Here is a 23,329-nt window from a genome sequence, read left to right as displayed (position 1 = left end):
CAACACTCAAACTGTGCAAATGGGTTCTCTCTCTTGGGCTGCAAATGATGACACTCTTGCATGCTTGATGTGTAATAAAAAGTGATGGCATCATGGTCGTGTGTCCCTGAAAAAAAGTTGAAGAGCAAGACAAAGATCAGGTTTTTATGCTTGGCCAACCCTTTCCTCATAATTATATTTTTTCACAAAGAGAATGCTCACACATGCAGAAACAGCCTTGAAGCAATCAACTTTTGAAAGCCTGCTCGAATCCTCCGAAAATGACTATCGACACACAACATGTGCTTCTGAGATTTTAGCTCGTTAATGAGCATGTTGGCCTTTCATACGCTGTCACGCCTCTCTAAACCCAGCTGTCAGTAAAAAATTTAATTTATGAAATCGCAGACAAATTCAGGTCTTACCTTGAGCAAGTGAAAACAGCAATTGTGTCTGCTTCTACGACATTCGAATTTGATGAAGAAAGGATATAAACACCGTTGCCGCCGTTGCCACATTTATTCAAACAATTAATTAAAGAATTAACGCGCCAAAATATGAAAATTTGTCTATGATTATTGTATTCAACTGTTCAAGGCACATCAATTACGATCACTCACTATTTTTTGTTTGTGTTTTCAGCAATATTCACGACTAGTTGTATGTGTGCTTCATTTTTTGTTGTGGTCTTGTGTAAAAAACAGGCCGATTTCGATTCATGAACGACGATAGGGAAACAAATTGGAAAACGAGTTCTTTTTCCAAACGCGCGCGAATAAGTGGGTGGGGTATTCTAGTCAAGAGACGAGAGAGGCACAAAACGGCAATAAGAAACGTGAAAAAAATGGAGAGTCGCACATAAACAAACAAAGGAAGACGAAAATATATAGACGAATAATGATCGTGGCCAAACGATCCACAGTCAAAGGAAACTTAAAATTGGAGCAACATGAAAAACCTTAAAGACGTAAAGTTGTTTTTAAAAATATAAAAGAGAAAAAAAATAAACAAACTGTGGTCGTTTGTTTACGTTTTGTGTGTATGTTTGCACTAACTTTGTTTTCTTCCGCTGAACGCATTGTCAACTACATGGGAGGTAAAGGACGTGCTGGTTTTTTGGGTGGAGGTGGTGGAGCTCCTCCTTCCTTGATCTCGGGCAAACTGGCGGCGGGTAGCGGCGGTTTTTCCGGCGGTATATCACTCATACTAGCACATCCTCCCATGCTTTGCATTTGTTTCGCTGGTAAAGGCGGCGGGACGTCTTCGTTGGACGACGAACTCATCGTCGACGCGACGCTGTTTTGCGATGGAGACGAACAGACGCCGTGATTATCTCCGTTAAACGAATGGCCTCTGACGGTAGACGAACGTCTCTCCTTGGCCACCTCGGATCTGAGTGGACGTTTGGCCGTCAGCTGTTGCGTCAATTCGATGACAACCGGCGACGTCGTTTCGGCCGACGTCAGTTGGCTCACCGTCTCCGAAGATGAAGACGCATCCAGCGAATGGGCACTTGAACCTGGCGCAAAAAAAAACAAAAAAACAATAACAATCAATGTTAAAAAATACGAAGAAGAAAGGCAGGAAGCGATCGATCGAGACGCAATAATCAAAAGTCACAATGCCCTGCGGTAGCATGTAATTGCCTGTCGGACAGATCGATTCGTCCCCCTCCCCCCCCCCCCCAAAAAAAAAAATCCAATCAACTTTGCCCGAGTCCTCCAGGATTGAGGGAAACGGATTAAATTGGACTTACCTAAAGCGGTGCTACTTGCACTGTTGCTGGAATGAGACACCGCGACGGCCGGACTGGACGGAACAGAAAGGGAATTGGTGCTGCTTCCACCCAATCCGAATCCAGCCAGCGATAAGCTAGGGAAATGCGATCCGCGGCCGCCCATGGAACTGGAACTCAAGCGGCGGAATGAATCGCGGTGCTGTTTGTTCTCCTTGTCTCTTAATTTTTTCTCCGCGCTGTTCTTATTGGAGCGGAATCGATGGCCAGTGGTCAACATCTTGACGGGCGAAATGCTGCTGGGCGACGGGTTGGACGAAGCGCTGGGCAGCGAAAAGCTCAGCGAAGACAACACGGCCTGCGACGAAGTGCGTGAAAACAAACTGGATGGATGTCGAGATGTTTGCGTGTTATGCGACGCGCCCGGCCCAGCGTTGCCTCCGGACGAATTGAGCGTGACCGAGAGGGTGGACAAGCGAGACGTCGGCGTCGAATTGGAAGTCGACAAAGTCAATGGAGCGGAAAGATGATGAACCGTGTCCGCGTGATTGGCGTCTCCCGTGCTGTTGGCACTCAAGCGATTGTGAAGAGCGTACGGGCCGGCGGACCCAGCGCCGGTGCTGTGGGTCGATTGTCGCTGGTTGCGCGTTAGCTGTTCCATCTGGCGCTCCAATTGAGGATCCACATCGCGACGTCCGTACTTGCTCTCGACGTGAACTCGCATCTGTTGGAAACAAACTTCAATCCGCTGCTGGAGCGGCTGCATTGCCAAATTAACGCGCGATCGATGGACAACCAGGGCCGCTTCCAGCAAGGGAATCTGCAGAGCGAAAAGTTCCTGCAGTTGGGATACTAATTCCGCGTCTTCCGGGTGTTCCAGCAAATATCGGTCGGTGAAAAAGGCTTTTTCGTAATTGTTGATGCCGCCATTAACGGCCGCATCGACGATCCCGTTGAGTTTCATGCTCAGAGGGTGAAGCGCCAATTTGGGATCGGCCCGATGGGCCAGGATCAATTCCGTCAGCGATTTGTTGGCCTGTTCCATCGTTTCAATGGCCGTCTGCAACGGGCTCAGCTCGAAAACGTGCGAATCGACGACCGGGAACCACCGTAAAATTCCCGGCAATTGGTGCGATGTGGTCAGGATGGTCCGTTCCAGCCACAAGGAGGAGAAAGCGTTGTCAGAATCGCGCTGACCGCGATGGAACGGCCTAGAGAAACTGAATCGCTGGACGCGGTTGACGCGGTAAAAGCGCAAAATCTGCTCGCTGACCGGCTTGCTCCCGAAACGCTCCTGATCTTCGGCGCTGAGCATCGGATCGACCTTGTTCATCTGGAGGTACTGTTGAGGCGAGTCCATAATCTCCTGATCGGGCGGAGTCAACCGGTTCATCGTCTCGGCGTTGGGAAACTGCAACATGATGCGATTGGCGAAATCGCTGAGACGCTCGTACTCTTTGCCACGGAAGACAAAGATTTTGTTCTGCAGAAAAGCCGGAAATCCGCGGCCGTAGAAAGCCACTCGGAAGTATTCCGGTTCCGGCCGCAGCTGATGAATGATGTGGTCGTACAGCATTGCCATACGGTTGAGCAGGGCGGCCAATCGACCGTAGTCGTAAGTTTCCTCTTCGTACTGACGGGCCAGCTCCTTGCAGAGGGAAAGGGCGCATTCCCACATCTTGCCGCGGTCGAAGAGATCGACGCTGTCCAGGTAAAGCGCTTCCTTCAGCTGACGATGGGACGTCGTGTGAGGATGGCGCGACGTGAGCAGCAAAGTCGGCAGAGGCTCTTCGCTCCAGCGCAACAGCTGGGCGTGCAACTGAAGCGTGTAGGCCGCCTCTGTGAAATTGTCGCATTCCAGATGCAAGTCGCAGAGTTTGTTGAGGTATCGGATGTACATCTCTTTGCGACCGATTTCCTGATAGAAATTGAGCAGGTTGACGGTGCAGCTCATCCGGTTCTCACGGTTCTCGTCCGTTATGATGGAGCGATACTCCAAGAGACGCTCCATTAATCTCGTCACAGTGCGGACCAGTTTCAATCCCTGGTCACGCATCGTAGAGTGTTTCTCGCACAGCTCCGTCATGAGAGACTGGAAAAGATCTTTGTAATGCTCGTCTCCCCGTCCGCCTTCGACCAAGACGTCCAGCTGGGTAATCAACTTGTTTTCAACGTCTTGAAAGTTTCCCTAATGAAATATTAAAACGATGATTTAAAAATTCAAATTGGTTGGGCAAGATTTTTGATTTACTTTGATGTGAGATGAATCACGCTTGGTATCACTGTAGGCTTCGCCTTGCACTCGGGGCGAGTAAAACTCGCACTGCATCATGTCAAAGAAGATGGGGATGGTGGCTTTGCGCAACTCCGTCTCGGGTAGCAGAGCCATCTCGAGGAATTGGCCCACTATTGCAGGTACGAAATTGATCTTGTGCTGGCCAAGATTGAACCACATTGTGCGAATTTCGAAACCCATTTCACGCCGCATGTCACGGTACCTGGCCATCACCTGGCGTTTTTTCGTTTGGCTGAACGATTCCATTTGCAGGGCCGGCTGACACACGTACCTGTTTGAAAAAAAAAAATTCAAATTTTAATTCATTTAAATTTCATTCAGCTGTAAAAATAAAACTTACGTAATGGCGCAGAAAAAGTAATTGTTCCAGAGCTGGCCTTCGTAAGGATTGGAGAAACGATCGCGGATAGTGTGCGAGAAGAAGCGGAGAGCTTTGAGGATAATGGAATTCTGCAAAAGTATCATCTGGGCCCAGTCTGGCGCGTAGACATGCTTAGCGACCAAGTCCTTAAAGACCATGAGAATCTCGATGAGGAAATCGAGCAAGTCGGATCGCGTATTAAAGTGTCCCAAGTAATTGCGGTAGTGATGCGGCGTCATCTGCCGGAAGATGGACAGCATGACGGAGACAAGATGGCCGACAAACGGATCTTCTCGGTCAATTGAGATGATGGTCTGTATAATCGTGCGCAATCCATTGGCCATCACTTCGGCAACGTCGTTATGCGTCGCACCGACGTCTTTCCTGTGCAGGATTTGCATCACGTCGCACATGACCGTCACGCTCATTTCGACCTATTTATAAAGCCAAATATAAATTAGCATTTTCCGAATCACTTCAAAAAATATTCTATAAAACCGAATTCAACATTCAAAGCCAAAAAGCATCAGTCAGCAGAAAAAGAACGCGCGTTCTACAGAGTGCCTCATGCGAAACATGCTACCGTTGATGTTGTGATACCTCTTGTGCACGTGTCTCTCCGGCAACAACGGCTTTTTGGGACAATGCGTTCTGATCGACTTGCTCGCCAAGGAGCCGGGCCGCTTTACTTTTGGATTTCTCGATGTTGCGCAGTTCCACTTTATAGCAGCCCCAGCCACCCTGTTAGTTTTTAGTTAGTGATTTTGTTACGTGCCAATTAGTATAGCCAATTAACCAACACGCAACATTCAACCGAAACCCATTAAGAAAGAATTAAATTAGAAAAAAGAAAACCATCCACCAAATGATGAGAAATTAGTAGTTGCAAACACACAGGACACAACACGAACCTAATCCCAAAATCCAGTTAATAAAAGAAAAGATAAATGAAACAGACCTCTTGTGGACCGGTGAGTAACTCTTTGACGCGTTTTACGACGACAGGTAAAATAATAGCCCTGCATTCTGGTTTTAGAAACAGCTGGCTATGCACCATATCGTTCAAAGTCATCATCTTTTGGTTATTAAGTCGGCCGGCTGGAACGCTCGTCACGATATCTGCCAACGACGTACTGCACGCAAAGAATTTCAATTTCAAATGTATTTATAATAATGAATTAAAAACATACCTGAGTTGTTTCTCGTCGATGACGAGCACAAGATCGGGGATAGCGCACGGAATATATTTGAGACAAGCGCCTTGAGCTAAAAGGACTAGGCCGTCATTACGTCGCATAAAATCGGACATGGTGGACAGTAAATTGAGGACAAGACTCTCGAAATCACTGTCCCCAGCTTCATCGACTTCGCCGTGTAGATTTACATAGAGCTGACGGGATCGCACTATAAACTTAAACAGGTACTGCAGGGCTTTCATGACGCGCAGAAGATCGTCTCCTTGCCCTTTAGTCGTCACGTCCGATTGGACGCAATCATTCAGCACGACCAGAAGCTTCTTGTAAGCCAATGTAGCACTGAAATTATCTTTGATGTAGACATCAAGCACTGGCTGTTTAAAAATAAAGAATAAAAATCAATTCAATTCAAATTGATTTTAAATATTTGTTTGTTTTGTTTTTTTTACCTTGAAATGCTCATATTTACGATCTGTAACAAGGCCAATGATGAAGACTAGACAATCGAAAACTGAACGATCAAAGATGTTGGAATCGGAATTGAGCATCAAAATGTTGAACAGAGCGTCGAGGACGTCTTGCAGAAATTTAACCACCTCTTCGCCATCGACCTTCATCAGGCTACTCAAGATGGCCGGCAACTGTTGCGATTGAGACGAATGGTATTTGAGCAGACCCAACAGTTCGACATTTTGCGTCAACTTGGTCGAACACAAACACGTGCCGATAAGCAGCGAATCTTTCATGTTGATGGTCAGGCCAGCAGCTGATGGTTTGGTGGATCCACAGTCCGCTATATCAGCCCGGGTGGATGGCAGACCCAAGTAGGCCGTTTCATTTTCGTCCAATTTACGATGATCGACTTTGTAGACGAGCAACTCGTGTTGAGTGTCCATCAGCGTCGTTCCATTATCCTGCATCAATTTAACGTACGAAAGGGCAAACGGTTTTTCTGTCCGGTCTTTTGCCTCGTTACTGGACCGATGTTTGAAGGTGAACTTGAGATGACTTCGGTAAAACTCATCGATTGGAATGGCGATCTTGAATGTTTCGTTCCAGCGCGGTTTGTCTTCGTGATAGTAGACGACGCTCCTGTACTCGTCCTGCGCCACGACGCCGCTACCTAAATGCATCACTCCTGGAATAGGTTTGCCCTTCTCATTGCACACGCGGACTGTCACCTCGACGTTCTTATCTGCCGATTTGGATCCTCGGCTAAATTCGCCCGAGGACAATGTCAAATAAAGATCGTGACGGACATCTCCGGGTAAAATGATTTCGGGGAAACCCAATTTGCGACTAACGGCCACCTGGGCCACTTGAACCAAAGCCGGGTGTTCCTCGCTGACTTGCTTCATATCTCCGTGAAGCAGACGGAGACTGACCCAGAGGCCTTGATTTTTGTGCTCCTTGTGGCCGACCTCCCGGCCCGAGACGATCAATCGCCGAAGCGTGCCGTCCAGCGAATCCTTATCGCTGCAAGAAATAAAAGGTACGAAATGTTGTTTCTCTTCGTCCGTTTCCAGCCGGCCACTCAGGTAATCTGTCACGTCCATGCACGCAATGCCGCAAGGTCGTCGTAAGAATTCGGGGGCTGCCGAGTTATTGGGTAAATTTCCACTGATTGTCCTTCTCGATCCTCCCATCGATGCTGCTGATGTTGTCTGACGTCGAGGGTCTTCAGGGCGAATGTCCATATTGCCAACACGTATGACATAACAAACGAGATAGATCCGTTCACGGGCTAGGTCCCGGCTGCCGAGATCTGTGTAAAGGACGCGCATGTTGCCCAGCAAATCAAGGTCCATAGAGAGACCCATTCGACTCCAGCGGAGAACGTAATTCTCTGTTAAAGGTTTCCATTCTTTGGCATCGTAAAGGCAGAGCAAAAGCTCCGTGTCTTCGCCTACTCGGCAAACAAAGTTTCGAACAGCCACGAAAAACATGTGCGAATGCCGGTTGGCTAATTTGATTTTGATGGGATTAATTAGTCCATTCCCACCAGTGTTGCTAATGCCATTAACATTGTTACTGGACGCCACAGCCTTTTTGATGCGTTGCGAGGCTTGTTCGTGATGTCTGTAGAGCTGGACAACCGAGGCCGCGTCGGGATTGAGGACGTTGCCATGCTCGTCGCGAACCACCATGTCCAGACCCAGTAAATTGTTGCCAAAGTCGATTTGCGATGTCAGGGACTGCTTTAGCTCCCGTAATTCGTCCAGCGTCAAAGTACCAGTGAGCATCTTGCTCCGGTTGGCCATCAAGTCTCTCATAAGTAAGTAGACGGCACGCCATTTGTGATCGTGTGTCCGGTAAAGCTCCTGGCCGATCTGACCCCATTCTCTTAGCACGGACGTGACTTCCTGAACGACTGGAGACTGACAGGCCGTCACTTGTTCACCTACGGCCGTCTTTTCAATGAACGACTCTTGGATGTGGATGAAGCTCTTTGGATAAATGCCTTTCAGGGCTCGATTCCTTACGGTGTACCCAAAATACCAAAATTCATCTTGGCATAAATTGTGAACTGTGTCACCCACTTCCAATTTCAGACAGTAGGTCCCATCGTGCTGAAAGTTATATGTTACTGAAACCAAGTAAAGGAGAAAGAAACAAACAATTAGGTCAACTCAACCTTGAACGGCACACACACACACACCAGTTGCTCAGCACACCATGTTTGAAAAATCTTAATCGAAGTAGGAATGAAAACAAAGATTTTGCCTAAGTATTTTCTCCATTCACTCAAAGTAAAACATAGACTCTTATACACAAAAAGCAATCTTTCCAGGAAACTAAAATGATAAGATAAGACTCAAGCAAGAATGGGACGTCAACTGACCAACACCCAAGCGATCCTTCTCCGGAGTAGGAATCCAGTGCGTCATCCTTCAAAGCCCACAAAACTGACGACTGAATTATTTTCTGCACAGTAAGAATCTCAGCTTTCTCAGCGTAGTCAACACAGTTGCAAGAAACAAACGAAAAAAGTCTTCAAGCGGATCATATTGCTGTGTTGGTTTCCACAGTCTGTCGATTATTGTGGTGGTGACAGCAGCAGACGATATGCTTTCGATCCCCCGCAAAACAACGCGTTTTTTTGTCTCCAAGCTGAAAGATTGGGCGCGAACTACGGGCCAATGCTCCTTCTCACTAGAACTTAAAAGTTTTCAAGCATTTTCGATAATGCATCGGAATTTTTTGGACATTAGGAATACACAAGTGACACGGCCAAAGTCGAAAACGAAACAGAGAAAATATGGCGAGTGAATTTCTGTGAAACTGTTTTTTTTTTTATGTTATAACGAGAACGGAAATTAGGTTTCCGTTCCGAGCCGTTTCCCCTTCCTCAATCTGGCGAAATTGAAAAGAAAGTTAAAAAGAAAAAAAAACAAAAACCGCAGCTGCACCAGCAGGCTGTGAATTAACCGCAATTAGAATCATTTCATTTTCGTCGTTTGAAGGCTTGCTGTGACTAAAACATTACGTCGGCAGCTGGCCATGTTTTATCTCTTCGAACGAAAACCCCATGAGGCGATAATGTGGGACAATTTGCTCAACTTTTCTTAGAACGACTTGGAGTCTCAAACAACAAATCCCTTAGGCAAAACAGGGAAAATGATAACAGTTTTGCAACTATCCATTCAAGTGATTTTTAATTCATAGCAAACATGGAAAGGTATAGATATTTCAACATTGAATAGAGTTATCAAAAAGCCCCATGAAACACCAGATAAATCGAAACTACGCACAAAGCATCACAATATGGTCATTTGCTGGGTAATACCTTTTTGGCAAGATTATTAGAATGATTATGATGCTAGCTGCCTTCAACAATTATTTGTTCCAACGGAATTAAGCTAGAACCAATTTGGTTATGCCCGCCTCGGTAAGGAGTTGAACTAGGCTGCCACTAGCAGGCCGATCTTCTTTATTTGCCCATTTCTCCATTAACCTTTGTGGAAGAAAAACGAAGTCACTCAAAAATAAAATAAAAGACCTTAAAAAAATCATGTTACTCAGAAACGTATTCAAGAGGAGTCCAAGTGGAGTGGTCGGCTTTAGGCATCCATTTACGGTTCATTGGAGTATCTAGGGTAACTGGTAGAATAGTCACTACAGAGGAATCTTTAGGAAGTCCTCCATCCTCTGAAGCCAATGATTTGCATAGTTGATGCACAGCTGCTTTGGCCATTCCATACCCAATCATTCCCGGTGTGCCTTCAGAAATCTCAGGTTTAGTATGAACAAAACAAAAGATATATAGAAACACAAGCTTTACCTTCCAAAGCTGGCTTGGCTCCAGTTAGTGTAAGCAAACCACCTTCCTTCAAGTGCTTTGCAGCAATAGCTGAGGCAAGGACAGAGGACCACACACTCTGCTTCCACATAAGCTCAGAATTCTTGACAAAATCTGCATGAGCAGCATTTCCTCCAGCCCAACCACCGGCCACACACACAACAGCATCAAGAGGCTGCCCGTCAAGCACTTTGGCAACATCCTCGAGTACAGCCTTTTCCTACACGTTAGAAAACGAAAGGTATTAGGCGAACAAGATGGAAGACTCTAATGTCTCAGCTGTACCTGTTCCACCCAAGTGGATTCAGGAGCCACAAGAATATTGGCATCTGCTTCTTCATTATTTGCCAGATCAATACTTCCAACCCACTTTGGACGAATGTAGAGTTAATTTGACATCACACAATAGTTAAATAAAATTGCATTGACTCACATAATTCTTTGCTTTAAAATGTTTAATAATGGCACTTCCGAGGGCGCCTCGACCTATGCGGCAAATGTTCCACCTAAGATTATCAGGATTCTACAACGTTCTATTGACATAAAGGCTCTTTACCTCCGTAAACCAAAATTTTGGATCCGCTTGACGACATGGCTTTGGTGTTGTACGATGGTTGTTGAACGAAGGTGAAGAATTTCACAACTGCCACCGTTGTTAACAAACTCAGAAGGAAGAGGTAGAATAAATTCTTTACCAACCAAGGTTTATTATTATGAGGCAGAAGCAGCCGACGGCGTTCTGTCGTTGAGAAATGGCGCTCTTTGACGGCATTGGAGGTTGCCGTGGCTCTGGGGCATTAAAGAAATACACTTTTAAAAGGTGAAAATAAAAAAAAAAAGAATATCAAACAATAGAAACTTTTACATATGTTTGTGTCTAGACACCATTCCTTTCTTAGTACTCTTATGTATAAATTATAAAATAAAAGTTGTATAAATGGTGCAACTGTAAAACGAAAGAAACGCTTACCTTTTTCTGGACATGTTCTTGATGTAATCAAATATTAAACCTTTTAAATAACAACCAGCCCCAATACGAGGAAAAATAACGACAATGATTTACACCTTCACTCCACCCTCTGTTCTTTTGTTTTCTATTTTTCTGTTTTTCGCCTTACCAGCCTTAAATATTTCCCACGCGACATGAGACATTAAGCCGATAAGTGTTAAGTTCTCGTTTCTACATGATACGTCTTCACGCACCTGTTGAAGTTGCCGTGACAACAACTTGTTTCGTACTTTCACGGGAAGTTTATAAATTCATCGGCTGATTTTTTCTATTTTTGTTTATTTCTTATAAAAACAAAATTTTGTGTGAGAACCAGCAGACGCAATCTAGAGAAAAATCAAAGTTTACGCCATCTTTCAACCATTACAGGCTTCACTTGTAACGTTTTTATTTATTCCCACCAGGCAGAAAGTTTTCTTTTGAACCCTTTTATTCTATATACTAAGCACAAGAATAAACGTCAAAGGGCGGAAACTTCTTCTTCCACCTTTTTTTTTCCTACTTCTTATAATAAAAAAGAAGAGCCTGTTGGGAAATCGGCTGAATGTCGAGCACGTATATATAAATGTGTGCCTGTAAGATACACACACACACACTGTACAAGACATACAGCTCCTCCTACTCATAACAGCATGAAGTGCCTCCGAGCTGCTTGATCGATACGATGAGACGGTCGGACCGGGCCTTTGCTAGGAATCGTATTTAAAAATGAAACGGGCCAAAGTGAGAATGGGATGCCAAAGTTTCTGAACAGATTCGCCACGTTTGAAATCACGTCAAAAGACGGAAATTGAATTAGTGGAAAAGCGTTTGAAATTTCCGGTTGTGAGAGCTGCCAACAGTATTTCATAGATCTGTTAATAGAAAATAAACAAGTGCCAAACTGTCAGAAACTTTGTGCTTTTAAATCTCTGCAGGGTACCTCGTTTTTAATTCTTGGAACGCAGGATGTGGCGCATAATTAAGAAGCACAAAAGGTCAGCCGAGCGGAATGCGTTAATGAAAGATTTTCATTCGATAGAATCCGGAGGAGTAAAAGTTGAAAGTAAACACATTTTTGTTTTTTTGTTTTTTGGAAGAGATTTCAGGAGAGATGTAAAGATATATTTTTCACACAAATACTGAAAGATATGATGAAAGGAAAAAGATGAAACTCAGTTTCAATTGATTTGATCAAAGGAAAATCAGAGAGGCTGGCAGCACCCGGGTTTGTCAATAGGATTCAAATCACAACAATTCACACTATTCACACATTTTTTTTTTTTTTTGTAAATATTTCAGGAAGGATAACATGGGAAAATTTAAAAAAAGAAGTTTGTAATGAAATTGAAATAAAACTGTTCACACTTGAGGGACGGGAAAAGAGAATTCAAATTCCAGCTAAATGAATAGAGGGAATGCGCATTCATCAAATGTCCATATCTAAAATTACACGTAAAAGTATTAACTATTTATTGCTCAATCCAAATAATGGAAAAATAATAATTTAAAAAAAAAAAATCATTTCGCACACGCACGCGGTAGCCCTCCGTTGCTATTGAAAACCATGTGACACAATTCGAATAATTCTTCACTTTTGAATGATTAATTCTCTTTTAAGAAAAGATATTACAATATCAATGTGAAAAATTGTGTTTAGATGACGCGAGGCATATCCGACTTTAAAAAAAAACAAAAAAAAACCGTGTTCTTCAAAGTACCGTGTCGAGCATACCCAACGACTTGACGAAGCGTTCCTCACGCGTGCACCACTGACTCAGTTCCTCAAAAGTGATAAGGCCGTCATGGTTCGCATCGATTTTCTGCATCATCAATCAAAGACGGGCGGCCGACCATCCGGATGGGAATTTTTTTTTTTTTTTTTTTTACACACCCCGTGTTCCAGCACAAGAAAAGAGAAAAAAGAAAAAGAAAAATGCGTTAATAAATGCTCATAATCTGGACGCAACACGCACCATTAATAGCATCCGCATAAATCGAGATCGCTTTACGCCATCTACCATATTGTCTAGATAACCTCTACCGTCACACACACAAGACAATTAATGAAACTGAGAGGAGGTTCGGCATTAAGGCATTGGGTTCATCTTTCATTGTCAATAAAAAGACAGACGCACCAATCAGGACAACGTTCGTACTCCCTCCTCCCACGTTATGTAATACATGAATTTTAGACAGCGCATATACGACACTGATTGCAAAGTTTAATTCAACCCGTTCGTTAAAGAGCCTCTCGTCTTATCGATCACTTCCGTTAAAATCTGAAAATAATTAGACTTAGATAGTTCAAATCTCCTTAAAAATACCTTAGCCCCATAATAACAATGGGTTCCTATAAACAAAACAAAAGAGGAAAAAAAAAAAAAATAAAATAAAAGGGCGTACGTGGAAGATCTGATCGACGTGCTTGGACGCTGTTTGATCGTCGACGGACGGCGCGGCGTGTCTGCCCAACATGTCGAAAATAGCCACAGCCCTGCATCAATAAACAGGGAGATGAAAAACAATTGACTGACACACGGAAGGACAAAAGGGCTCGGCGTATATATTTACACGCTAGTCATTTCAGCTTTGGTGATGTATCCGTCGCCGTTGAGATCGTAGAGGCCGAAAATCCAGCGCAGTTTCTCCTGGATGGTTCCGCGCGACGCTTGCGACAGCGACTGCAAGAAATCCTGTTTGCGTACACACCAATCGAATTGAGTAACGTCTCGAGATTCAAACAGATTGAAAATGAAATAACAGGCTAATGCGATAACCTCGAATTTGATGGTGCCAGTAGTGCCGTTCTTAAACGTCTTGAAGACATAATGAGCGTATTGGCTGGCATCTAACAAGAAAGAAAATGGAGACATGCTTATTATCATCACATATTAATACGATAAGCTATTGCGAATCACAAAAGAGTCCGCGGAAGTGAGGGGAGGGGGGGGGGAAGGTATCGAGTGACTTGTTTTTCTTTTTTTTTCACGTTTGACGTCATCAGGACAGTTCTTTGTACTATACGCACATCATTTTCATGTGTACGCTGTTGCACCAATATCGGAGCGCAGTAGCGGAGCTTTCCGGCAGGATCAATAATCCTACTCTCAACTAGCTGGACCCTGTTTTTGGCTACTTCAAATGTTTAATTTTCTATCAAAAAATATACTTCCAAACATTTCTCTTTTGTTCAAATTTGACTTGAATATAATTTAAAACTTTCAGCGCAAAAAAAAAACAAAACAAAAAAACAAAAACAAATAGCAACTGGTATTTGTCTGCTTTTTATAAACGAAAGGGCGTTATCATCGGTGCCAGCTGGGCCTATAAACGGCAATTGGCGCCGTTTGAAACGGGGCTGACAAATCCGTTGGATTTGTTGTCTCTACAAAATGCCTGGCATGCAAATGACGGCCTGTCGTGGCCAGATATACATTCCCCCCCCAAAATTTCTCGACACCCAATAACATTGGCCTTTTAAAGTGGCCCTATTTTTCGCGCGGGGAGATGTCTTCTAGTGCAAAAGTCTCGTTACGTTTACATGTGAGCGCGAGTCCATCACCGACATGTCAGAAACAAGAGGAAGGGGAGGGTTTGTTTAACTGAAGAGACATGCCAAGAATATTGTAGCGATACGATTACGGTACAACGCTGTGCTACCGTGAGTAGATACACGTATAAATGGACGGATGGCGTGACACGCTACGCCATATCACAATAATAAATAACTGCATTTGTTTTGTTTGTTTTGTTTTTCCTGCTTCCCAATGCTCAAAAAATATTCTTGACTTTAATAGAAAAATATTTCAGCTAAATGAATAAAATAAGATTTATGGGGGGGGGGGGGGAATGACTTTCGCAGGCGAGTTACAATCAACTTGCTATTGATAGTAACTTGTCAAAAGGAGCTCGGACCCTTGGAGAATAAAAAAAAAAAAAAAGAAAAGAAAATTAACCTATCGACCCTGGACGTTTCTACTGCAATAGGATCGATATTTGACAAGATGCAATTCGTGTCATTTAAAAATGTTCCTCTTCATCTGTTCTCCACGGCGAAAGGGGATTTCCAGCGCTTTTCCCAAAAGTTAGAAGGGAAAAAAATAAAATAATAATAATTTGGAATTGAAAATGTGCACCTCCTTGCGGGAAGAATTGGACGAAGATCTCCTTGAAGGACTGCTCGTCGACGACTCCGTTGGGGCACTCCTGAAAAGAAGGGGAAATCGTAATTTTATTTATACACATACGTACGCGCATCAAAATTGTTAAAGGAAAATTTATTTTGGCTACACATCTAAAGATTTCCTTTTGGCACAACAACCGGCTTTTGCGTAACCGTAGCCAAAACATTGTTGGGGGAGGGGAAATTATTTATTTCCCTCTGTATTTCCTTTTTTTTTTTTTTTTTTTTGTCATCTCGTTTTTTTTTTTTCCTTCTTGTTTTGACAATGCCAACCAAAAGGGATTTATTACCGAATTTCTCTCGTCTCTCTCAAACCCCCCCCCCTTCCCTTCCCCCTCGGAGTGTTATATTTAGACGCACACACACACACACACACACAAACAAATGCGGTCAAAGCCGAGTTGAGGGGGGGACCTCACACAACCGGAGCCATTCAAAACTCGGGAATTTTGATTCAAAAAAAAAAACAAAAACAAGAAGAAATCCGTTGTGAGGAAACTGAGATCTATCGACTTTTGTCGGTGCAGTTTTCATCAAACGAAGAGACGCTAACCGGAATTTATGATTTGTTCAATATCCACTCTTCGTACACTCACGCGTGACAGTAAGACATTCCGTCTCTTTTGTTCTGATTTGCTCATCGATCGATTAGGAGCGACTGAAAAAAAAAAAAAAAAAAATTGCATCAAGAAAAATTGGTGTAGCGAAACGAACCCTGACCCTAAAACACAAAACCTGATAAACATTACTGCTGCATTTCGTTTCGAGTTGCAAACACAAAAACGAACAGCTGGTCACGGACGGACGTCTCTTTTTTTTTTTTTTTTTTTTTTTATACCAGACGCAGAGAAATATACAATAAAAAAAAAAGGAAATCAGCTGACAGCGGACTGGGCTTGTCCGTCCCTTAAGGACACACATTGCTAGACGTACGTACATCTCTGCTGAGTTGGGCAAGAAACAGTGGAGTAAGGCGTTTTTACATTGAAGGGGTGTGGCCTATCGAAGATTTATATCACGTCTTAATCCGAAATGAAGAGCACTTTATCTTTCTCCCGTACGGTGAGTCTCTTGTGGCTTTAAGACAGTAAATCCGAACGCAATCGCCCCCGAAAAGATAAACTCTACCCCGCCTACAGCTTCTCTAAAGAAAAGCACTTCACTCTTTTCCTTTCCCTTTTTTTTTTTTTTTTTTTTTTGGATCAAAGAATTGAGCACTAAAGCAATGGCAGTCAATGAATCATATGTGCGTCTAGTCTTAATCGATAAATTATTAGTATCACCGCCCACTGCCAGCGTGAGAATTTCCGAGAAAAATGAAATGAAGACACGAGTTTTTTGGCTCTACCAAGAGTTTTTGCAAGTGGCTGTTGAAATACTACTCTCTGCGTGGCTGCCAATTTTCTTTTCACCCAATGATTAAGTATAGTTTTCCTTTAAACCCCCCCCCCCCTCCTTTCCTTTTGCAGTTTTCTTTAACATAAGCTTTCCCTTCCTTTTTTTTTGTCAATGAGACATGGAAGAATATATAACATCTACATTTGAGAAGGGGTATTAGACAAAAGAGAGTCGAGTGTGTGTGTACGGTGGGATGGAGAGTTGAAGGATCATTACGATACAGAACATAGACGGGGAGTGCTCGCAGATCGCCGAAAGGCGAAGAAAAGAATTATTGTTATTATTATTTTAATGATGCCTCTAATAGCAGGAAGCCGCAAGGCATTCCAAGGAAAATTCATCCACAATGAGGAACAAAGAAGAGCAGAATATTTTTAGACAAAAAAAAAGAGAAACCTGTTTAAATCCGCGATAAATCAGCTGGATTTCCTTCCGGGTGAATTTCGTCGACCTCTCCAGTGACTTCAGTTCCTCTGGTCGATGACGAGTCGTTTTGCCGAACATGACGTCATCCAAATCTTCCTCTAAAAAAAAAAAAAAACAGAAATGTAAATTGTTTTTTATGTTAAGATGCAAATAGATCATTGTCAAACGCAGAATATCATTCCAAACATTTACCGAGTTGAGCTTCTTTCGTCTTTTTCGACATATCGCAACTCTTCTTGGTAACCACAACGGCCGGTAAACAAAAAATTATCAATTCACTTTGCGTTTCTTGAAAGAAGAACCGGGGGGTTTTTAAAAAAACAACCGTAAATCACGCGTTTTTCCCCACCCACCGTCCAAATTCTACTCAAAGTGACGAGACGAGGTGCACTCACGCAAATGAAGGTGGGACATGTGTACACTTTTATTCCTTGTTAAAAGAAAAGACCCGTTGCAGCAGCTGCAAGACTCACAAGAAACGCACCAACCGGAAATAACACTACAGCTCAGTCGGTCCCAATCAGCTAATCACATTTACTCTCTCTTCCCCCACCACCATTTAACATCAACAAAACTAAACAACAAACATCTAAGCAAAAAAATTATAAAAAAAAAAACACCAACTCCTCAGCATCCGCACACTAGACGAGAAAGACAATCGCGCGCGCACACACAAAACGCCAAATGAGGGAAATCCCCTTAAACAATGGCTTAATTCTTTGTTAAAGCAAAAAAAAAAAAACCTTTCTTTATTTTTCTTTAGTAAATATATTCCGCATGAATAAAAGCCGATCCCGCTTGCGACGCACGTTAACAACACCGAACTGCGTGAGCGACAGAGGCGGAATGCCACTGTAGTCGGTCCTGGAGTCCCGGTCTTATACTATACACAGCACTGTGTGTGTGTGTGTACTATATCGAGAAAGTGAGGAGGATGGTCCTAAAAAACCCACCACCTCTGTCGGCAACCGTGCAATGGAAGCTTTTGTTACATAAGAAAAAAAAAAAAAAAAAAAAAAAAATCTTTCTATACCTGCGCGCCAATTAAAATTGAAAAACTAAATAAAATCAAAAAAAAAAGTTCTTTGTTTCAAACTCTTTGACCTTTCCACGGACACCGTTTTAGGGGAAGGATTAAAATGCATAATCTTTTTTACGGAACGAGTGTCAAAGCAATTTCAAAGGGGAACACTGTGCACTAACTGATGGGAGTGGTGCGGGGACACGTTACACGGATCAAGGGTAATAACAGTCGCCTTTCAAATCGCATTAGGACGGGACAATGACGAGCAAACAAGGCACCATGTCTACGTTATTGTTTTAAGTGTAAGATGAGTGACAGTGTGCGACGCCCGGCATCTAATCTTGGGACGGTGGGGTGATAGATGGACAGACACCCGAGACACGTATCATTGAATTCATGAATACGACAGTGTAACGAGGAAACAACAGAAAAACAAAAAAAAACTAAGGCTCCTATCAAATTGTGTTTTTTAAAAAAAAATCAATAAGGGCCATCTCTCAGTCTGTGCGTACCAGGCACGTGCAACACACGTCTATTATACAACAACGTCGATGACGTCGAGGACACTGAGCAAGTAGGGCGAATAATGTAACGAAGAAAAACGGACGCAAACGCTTTTTATTTGGCAAGCGGATAGAGGAAGGGGGGGGGGAAGGTAAAAACAACCCCGTCCGCCGGATGGAATTGTTTTTTTTTTTTTTGGTAGATTACTTTTTTTTTCGCTTTAGCCGTAACACTTGAACCTACGTATAGTTTCAACGCTGACCGCTAGGTGGTGCCACATGAAAATGCACAAACCCATAGGATTAAAGATCACAATACTTAAAAGAACAAAAACGCACATGGCGATAACTGAGAAAATGAAGTTGGCCAGGCGATATTGATATTCAATGGACAGGAACGATGGATGCAATTTCAGCAATATAATGCTCTTTTCAGAGATCACCGAATTGCGATCAACTCCGCCTGCTCGCTATTTGCACGTGACAGGAATAATGTACCTTAATACAACTCGTTTCATACACGTCAGCTTAACCGCGTATTCTGGCTCAATAACATATCGAATCCTCGCACATTTTTAAGTACATCCAGTAGGCGGAGCTCTAGTTTTCCCGCATAGAAAAGAATAAAATAACGCCCCTCCCACAACATGACGCAACGATGGGTGTCTAGAAAACGGCGGGTATCTCGTCCCTACAAAAGAACCTCTTCCAAGGGAGAAGAAAAATAGGCCAGAAAACAAAAGACATTCGATTCCATCACGATAATTGGTAAACATGTGTCAGGACAAGGACACTCAAATAAGACTTTCCGCCTACCACCCCTTAAGAGATTGGATAACAAACGTTCCACCGTAACAAGAAAAAACATTATCATAAAAGATATTCGTACCCAGTAAAATTGGATATAAGAGTCCCGTGAGAGAGGAGGGGACACACGGACAACCCCTCCAATTTCACAGTGTTGCCATTTTTAATGATCAAATAGGGCAAGTCAATTTAATTTAAAAAATTTTAACACGGAAAAAAACTATTTCCCCCCTTTTTTTCACGTTTTTACGACTCCAGAGTCTAAGAAATAAAAAGTCGGATCCCAACGGAAAACTTAACAAGAACGCCCGTCGTTCATCATTCCGAGTAGCTGTTCTTTCCCGTGAATAAAGTGAAAAAGAACATCAATCTTCCCTACTTTTTGTTTAGACAGATTATATCGACCTTTTTTTTTTTTTTTTGCTCATAATTCTCCTTTGACAGTTGTTGAAAAATCAAAGAAAATATCCCGACGACCGGTTGCTTTCGCAATCACACAGATCAAAGCAAAGCAACCCCTCACCGTACCAAACAAGAGAACACCTAACAATATAAAAAAAAAAAGAGAAACCGCCCAATATCTTCAATTACAATCAAAATCGATGACGATTGCATTAATCACGTTCGCAAGAAAACGGCACAACACTTTGCGATACGGGGACGGGGCCACTGTCAATGTTTTCTTTTACGAAAATGGAAGGGGATATTATTATTCGTTGCAATGAAATATTGTTAACACAGTGGTGACAGACACGACAATGATGGATGGTTGCGGTTGGATCGTTCGAAAATCCGCAACTGCCGCCTCAGGGCACACACGCAATAGGAAACGGAAATGCGACCCTTTAAAAAAAAAAATCTATCCTTATTTTTTTTTTGCGTTTCCGAGTATATGTTCAAGCCAATATATAATAGGGACTGCTGTGGTGCTACATCCGTTCTTTTTCGTATTGAAAAACAAGGGAGGAAGTAAGCTGAAAAAAGATACAGGACTTTCCTGCTGCTGTTCGTATCAGATGATTTACTACAGAAGATATTGCCCCCCCCCCCCCCGATCGATTCGCCCCCATTCTCTTGCCGAAAACAAAATGAATCCCCACAGAGTCACTCCGCTCTCTATCCCACATGTAACCACAATAAAGTTTGAAGTTAAATTCGATTTTTAAATGGTCGAAAGAGTTGGTGGAAGCGCACGCTCGGATTTACAACTCTTAAAGCGGCCGAACCACTTTCCAGTTAAACCCTCCCCGAACCGTCACCCCCCCAACGTTCCTTTCTTTCAAGGCAACTCTAGTGACAAGTTCTCAACGACCATGCACCACTCAAAAGTTTTCCGAAAGTGACACGGAAAGCAAAAAAAAAAAAAAAAAAAAAAGACCCTATTGACCAACTTTTCCCTTTTACATGGCCCATCCCATCGAGCCATTATCCAAAACGACGTCTACATCCCTCCAAAAATAAGAAATTTTCCCACAAATTTAAATGGAAAACCAAAAGAAAAAAGAAAAAACAAAACAGACCTTTTTTCCGTTTAGTGAACATTGTCCAGCACTGTCTAACTTGATCACGTAGACAGCCGGCCCAAACGGTTCCGCAGCGTGTCAAGAAATGCAAGCCCTGCGACGAGTGATGAGAAACAACGGCCGTCGTACACGACAGCGGCGGCACTGCATTTTCTCCCTGTTGATCAGTTGGTGCGCCGACGCCGGTTATCGTCGGCAACAATTTCGCCCTGCCGCCGCCACCCGTTGACGTCGTTCCCGGTCGCCGCCTGTTTGCACTATCCACCCTCAGAGCAACGGCACTATCCACCGTCATAACCGAAGCCATTTTCACCTTCGGCTTGTTTCTGTTTTTCTTCTCTTCTTGTGTTTGGCTACTGGATTGGCTGTCGAGAGACAAAAAAAAAAAAAAAAGGAATTATTCACAAGGCGAATTGGAAATTTGCGACAAATGATCAAAGATGGCGTTAGACAAGAGGTAGGTAGCAGCAATTAATAAATAACGCGTGCTGGGAGAAAACAAAAAAAGTTGGGCATGGTGGCAATGAAATAACTACAACTGGATTAAATGCTCAGAGTGTTTGTTGTTCTTTTTGTTGTAAACCAAATAACATGACTGGAATGGAGAAACTAATGAGTTTTCGTGCGGATTAATCCCTAGTACCGACACTACTCGGAAACGAAACTAATTGTGTGTGTGTGCGCGTGTGTAAATCGACCCCAATTTCACCAACTGCGGGACTTGAAGTAGAGCTGTGTAAACCACCTAGTACATTAACACATTTACTTCCAAAATGAAATGATAAACATGAATTGAATTTCAAACTCTGACAGCTTAAATTGACGTAAATACCCTTGCTAGTCTGAGAAATGTCAAGAACCTGATCAATGCTAGAGACCTCATCAAAATTTTAGCTACTCTGAAAATACCTTTTGTTGATTATCCGAAATGAGCAGCCGGGCAAAAAGCTTTTGCCCGGCGGCGACGAGCGAGAAACTATTCCGTCGTCGTGTTCTCTAGGTGCGATACTTGCTGGAACGGATGCCAAACGCGAACTGCTGGCCGTTGACGATTGGACTTCTCTATACTGGTACACTGCACTCGCATCTTCGGTTGTTCTTCTACACAACCGACGTGCACGTCAACGTGTGGGAGTGTTTCCTGGTGGTGCGCCACTTGTGCAAGGAAACTTGTGCGCCGAAGTCTCCCATCTCACTTTGATAATTCTTTTCCTTGATGCCTGTAAGATAGAAACCAATCAAAACAACTTTTAGAAAGAAGTTCTTTATACCCATCGACTTACCTCTTCGTCAAAACGGACAAAAGGCTTCTAATAATAATTACATGACAAATGAAAGTAGGGTGCCCAACATCGTACAAGTTTCCATCTCTCTTTTTCTGACAGCTCTATCTACCGTAACAGCTGTCGACTTAGATTAGCTCAAGCTTCTTTTGTGTGATGAATACGTTTTTTCCTCTAAGAAAAGGGGCACGAGAATAGAACGAAATATCTCGTTTTAAATTCCCACACACAGCGAGAGGACCCTGCAAGTGCAAAACAAACAAAAACAAAAATTTAAAGATAGCTTTTAATTATGGTGCCACTACTACCTCCAAAAATGCAACAGTTGGATGATGTTTACGTCTGCGGGGGGGGGGCCTCCACGTTTCTGATTGGAATCAGGGATGGAGTGGCCACACGTTCCGATGCACAGACTCCATTGGGAGCTTATGTAGCTTTACAATAAAAGGCAATTTAAAAAGAAAGCTAGATACGACTGCTGCACGATGACAGTGTGTCAATATTTACTGACAGGATACGTAGGTGGTATTAAAAGCTGCCCGGACTTGTTCCTTCGACGATCGATGGCGTCATCCTTCAACAGACTGCGTGTGAAAAAGTAAAAAAAAAAAAAAAAAGCATTTTTATCATAGGAAAAAAGAAATGAACACGTTTGCACCAGTATATCAAAACGGCTGTGGTCGATAAAATGTCTTTCTGCATGTTTTCCTAAGCGAAACAGTTTTTTTAAAGCAATATGAATAATCAATCCCGTAAATCCTAATAAAAGCTGAAAACAAGAGTAGCCATTGAAGTTCTCGAGTGTTTGGGTAAGAGATCGATCGACGTTTTTTTATGCTTTGATACAGAAAACCTTTAGGCTGTCGATCAATACTTTTAATTGGAAAGTCCCAATTTCATCACGTGCTGAAAAGCGTTTCGTTAATGTCACGAAACCGTTGAATTTTAAAATAAACAACACGCTGAACTATTAAATACCGATCACGAGTTTTACTCTAATCATTCGAACAAATAAAACAGATTTTGAATGAAAATAAAAAGGGTCTTACCAATTTTAATCTAACAACGTATTGCAAATTATTAATAGAAAATGAAATTAAAACTAATTGACTAGCAGAATATAAGAGAAAACTAGCAAAAACGTTGTGACGACGTACCTCTTCACATGAGCAATGCCAACTGCAATTGGGGGGGGGGGGGGGGGGCATTGGAAGCGACCAACTAAAATGTGAATTCAAGATGGCGACTGCCACCAACCACGCTAGACTGACCAGCCGATCAAGACTGATGAATTCAGCTGACTCATTCGCTTTAGATTTTGTTT

General features: G+C 42.9%; 3 protein-coding genes across 4 annotated transcripts; all 3 read right to left on the bottom strand.

The window, feature by feature from the left end:
* Positions 1 to 545: 545 nt before the first annotated feature.
* LOC130700056 (dedicator of cytokinesis protein 1-like) lies at positions 546 to 8,768 on the bottom strand. 2 transcript variants are annotated; one of them, XM_059496606.1, is made up of 9 exons: positions 8,410 to 8,768; positions 6,017 to 8,154; positions 5,562 to 5,941; positions 5,330 to 5,504; positions 4,972 to 5,112; positions 4,351 to 4,805; positions 3,966 to 4,281; positions 1,736 to 3,902; positions 546 to 1,498 (listed from the first exon to the last, which is right to left on the bottom strand). In XM_059496606.1, the coding sequence occupies exons 1-9, from the start codon at positions 8,453 to 8,455 to the stop codon at positions 1,065 to 1,067; spliced, it is 6,252 nt and encodes a 2,083-aa protein (XP_059352589.1). In that variant the 5' UTR covers positions 8,456 to 8,768; the 3' UTR covers positions 546 to 1,064. The 2 variants fall into 2 exon arrangements, with proteins under 2 accessions (XP_059352589.1, XP_059352590.1); XM_059496607.1 differs by lacking the exon at positions 4,972 to 5,112 and having other exon boundaries at positions 8,410 to 8,767.
* Positions 8,769 to 9,206: 438 nt separating this feature from the next.
* LOC130700080 (dihydropteridine reductase-like) lies at positions 9,207 to 10,941 on the bottom strand. Its single transcript, XM_057522090.2, has 7 exons — positions 10,838 to 10,941; positions 10,424 to 10,656; positions 10,301 to 10,353; positions 10,153 to 10,236; positions 9,850 to 10,087; positions 9,587 to 9,788; positions 9,207 to 9,522 (listed from the first exon to the last, which is right to left on the bottom strand). Exons 1-7 carry the CDS (start codon positions 10,849 to 10,851, stop codon positions 9,423 to 9,425), a joined length of 924 nt encoding a protein of 307 aa, XP_057378073.1. The 5' UTR covers positions 10,852 to 10,941; the 3' UTR covers positions 9,207 to 9,422.
* A 1,024-nt stretch (positions 10,942 to 11,965) lies between these two features.
* LOC130700081 (Kv channel-interacting protein 1-like) lies at positions 11,966 to 22,577 on the bottom strand. The gene is made up of 11 exons (XM_057522091.2): positions 22,517 to 22,577; positions 22,314 to 22,439; positions 22,006 to 22,247; positions 21,632 to 21,942; positions 20,720 to 21,087; positions 16,836 to 16,963; positions 14,995 to 15,064; positions 13,636 to 13,706; positions 13,430 to 13,551; positions 13,262 to 13,352; positions 11,966 to 12,678 (listed from the first exon to the last, which is right to left on the bottom strand). The coding sequence occupies exons 5-11, from the start codon at positions 21,027 to 21,029 to the stop codon at positions 12,568 to 12,570; spliced, it is 903 nt and encodes a 300-aa protein (XP_057378074.1). The 5' UTR covers positions 21,030 to 21,087; positions 21,632 to 21,942; positions 22,006 to 22,247; positions 22,314 to 22,439; positions 22,517 to 22,577; the 3' UTR covers positions 11,966 to 12,567.
* Positions 22,578 to 23,329: the final 752 nt, after the last annotated feature.

This window comes from Daphnia carinata, chromosome 8, assembly GCF_022539665.2.
Source record: "Daphnia carinata strain CSIRO-1 chromosome 8, CSIRO_AGI_Dcar_HiC_V3, whole genome shotgun sequence".
Taxonomy (NCBI): Eukaryota; Metazoa; Arthropoda; class Branchiopoda; order Diplostraca; family Daphniidae; genus Daphnia; species Daphnia carinata.
Note: the sequence above shows the minus strand (reverse complement) of the source record. Positions and strands in the feature narration are given on the sequence as shown.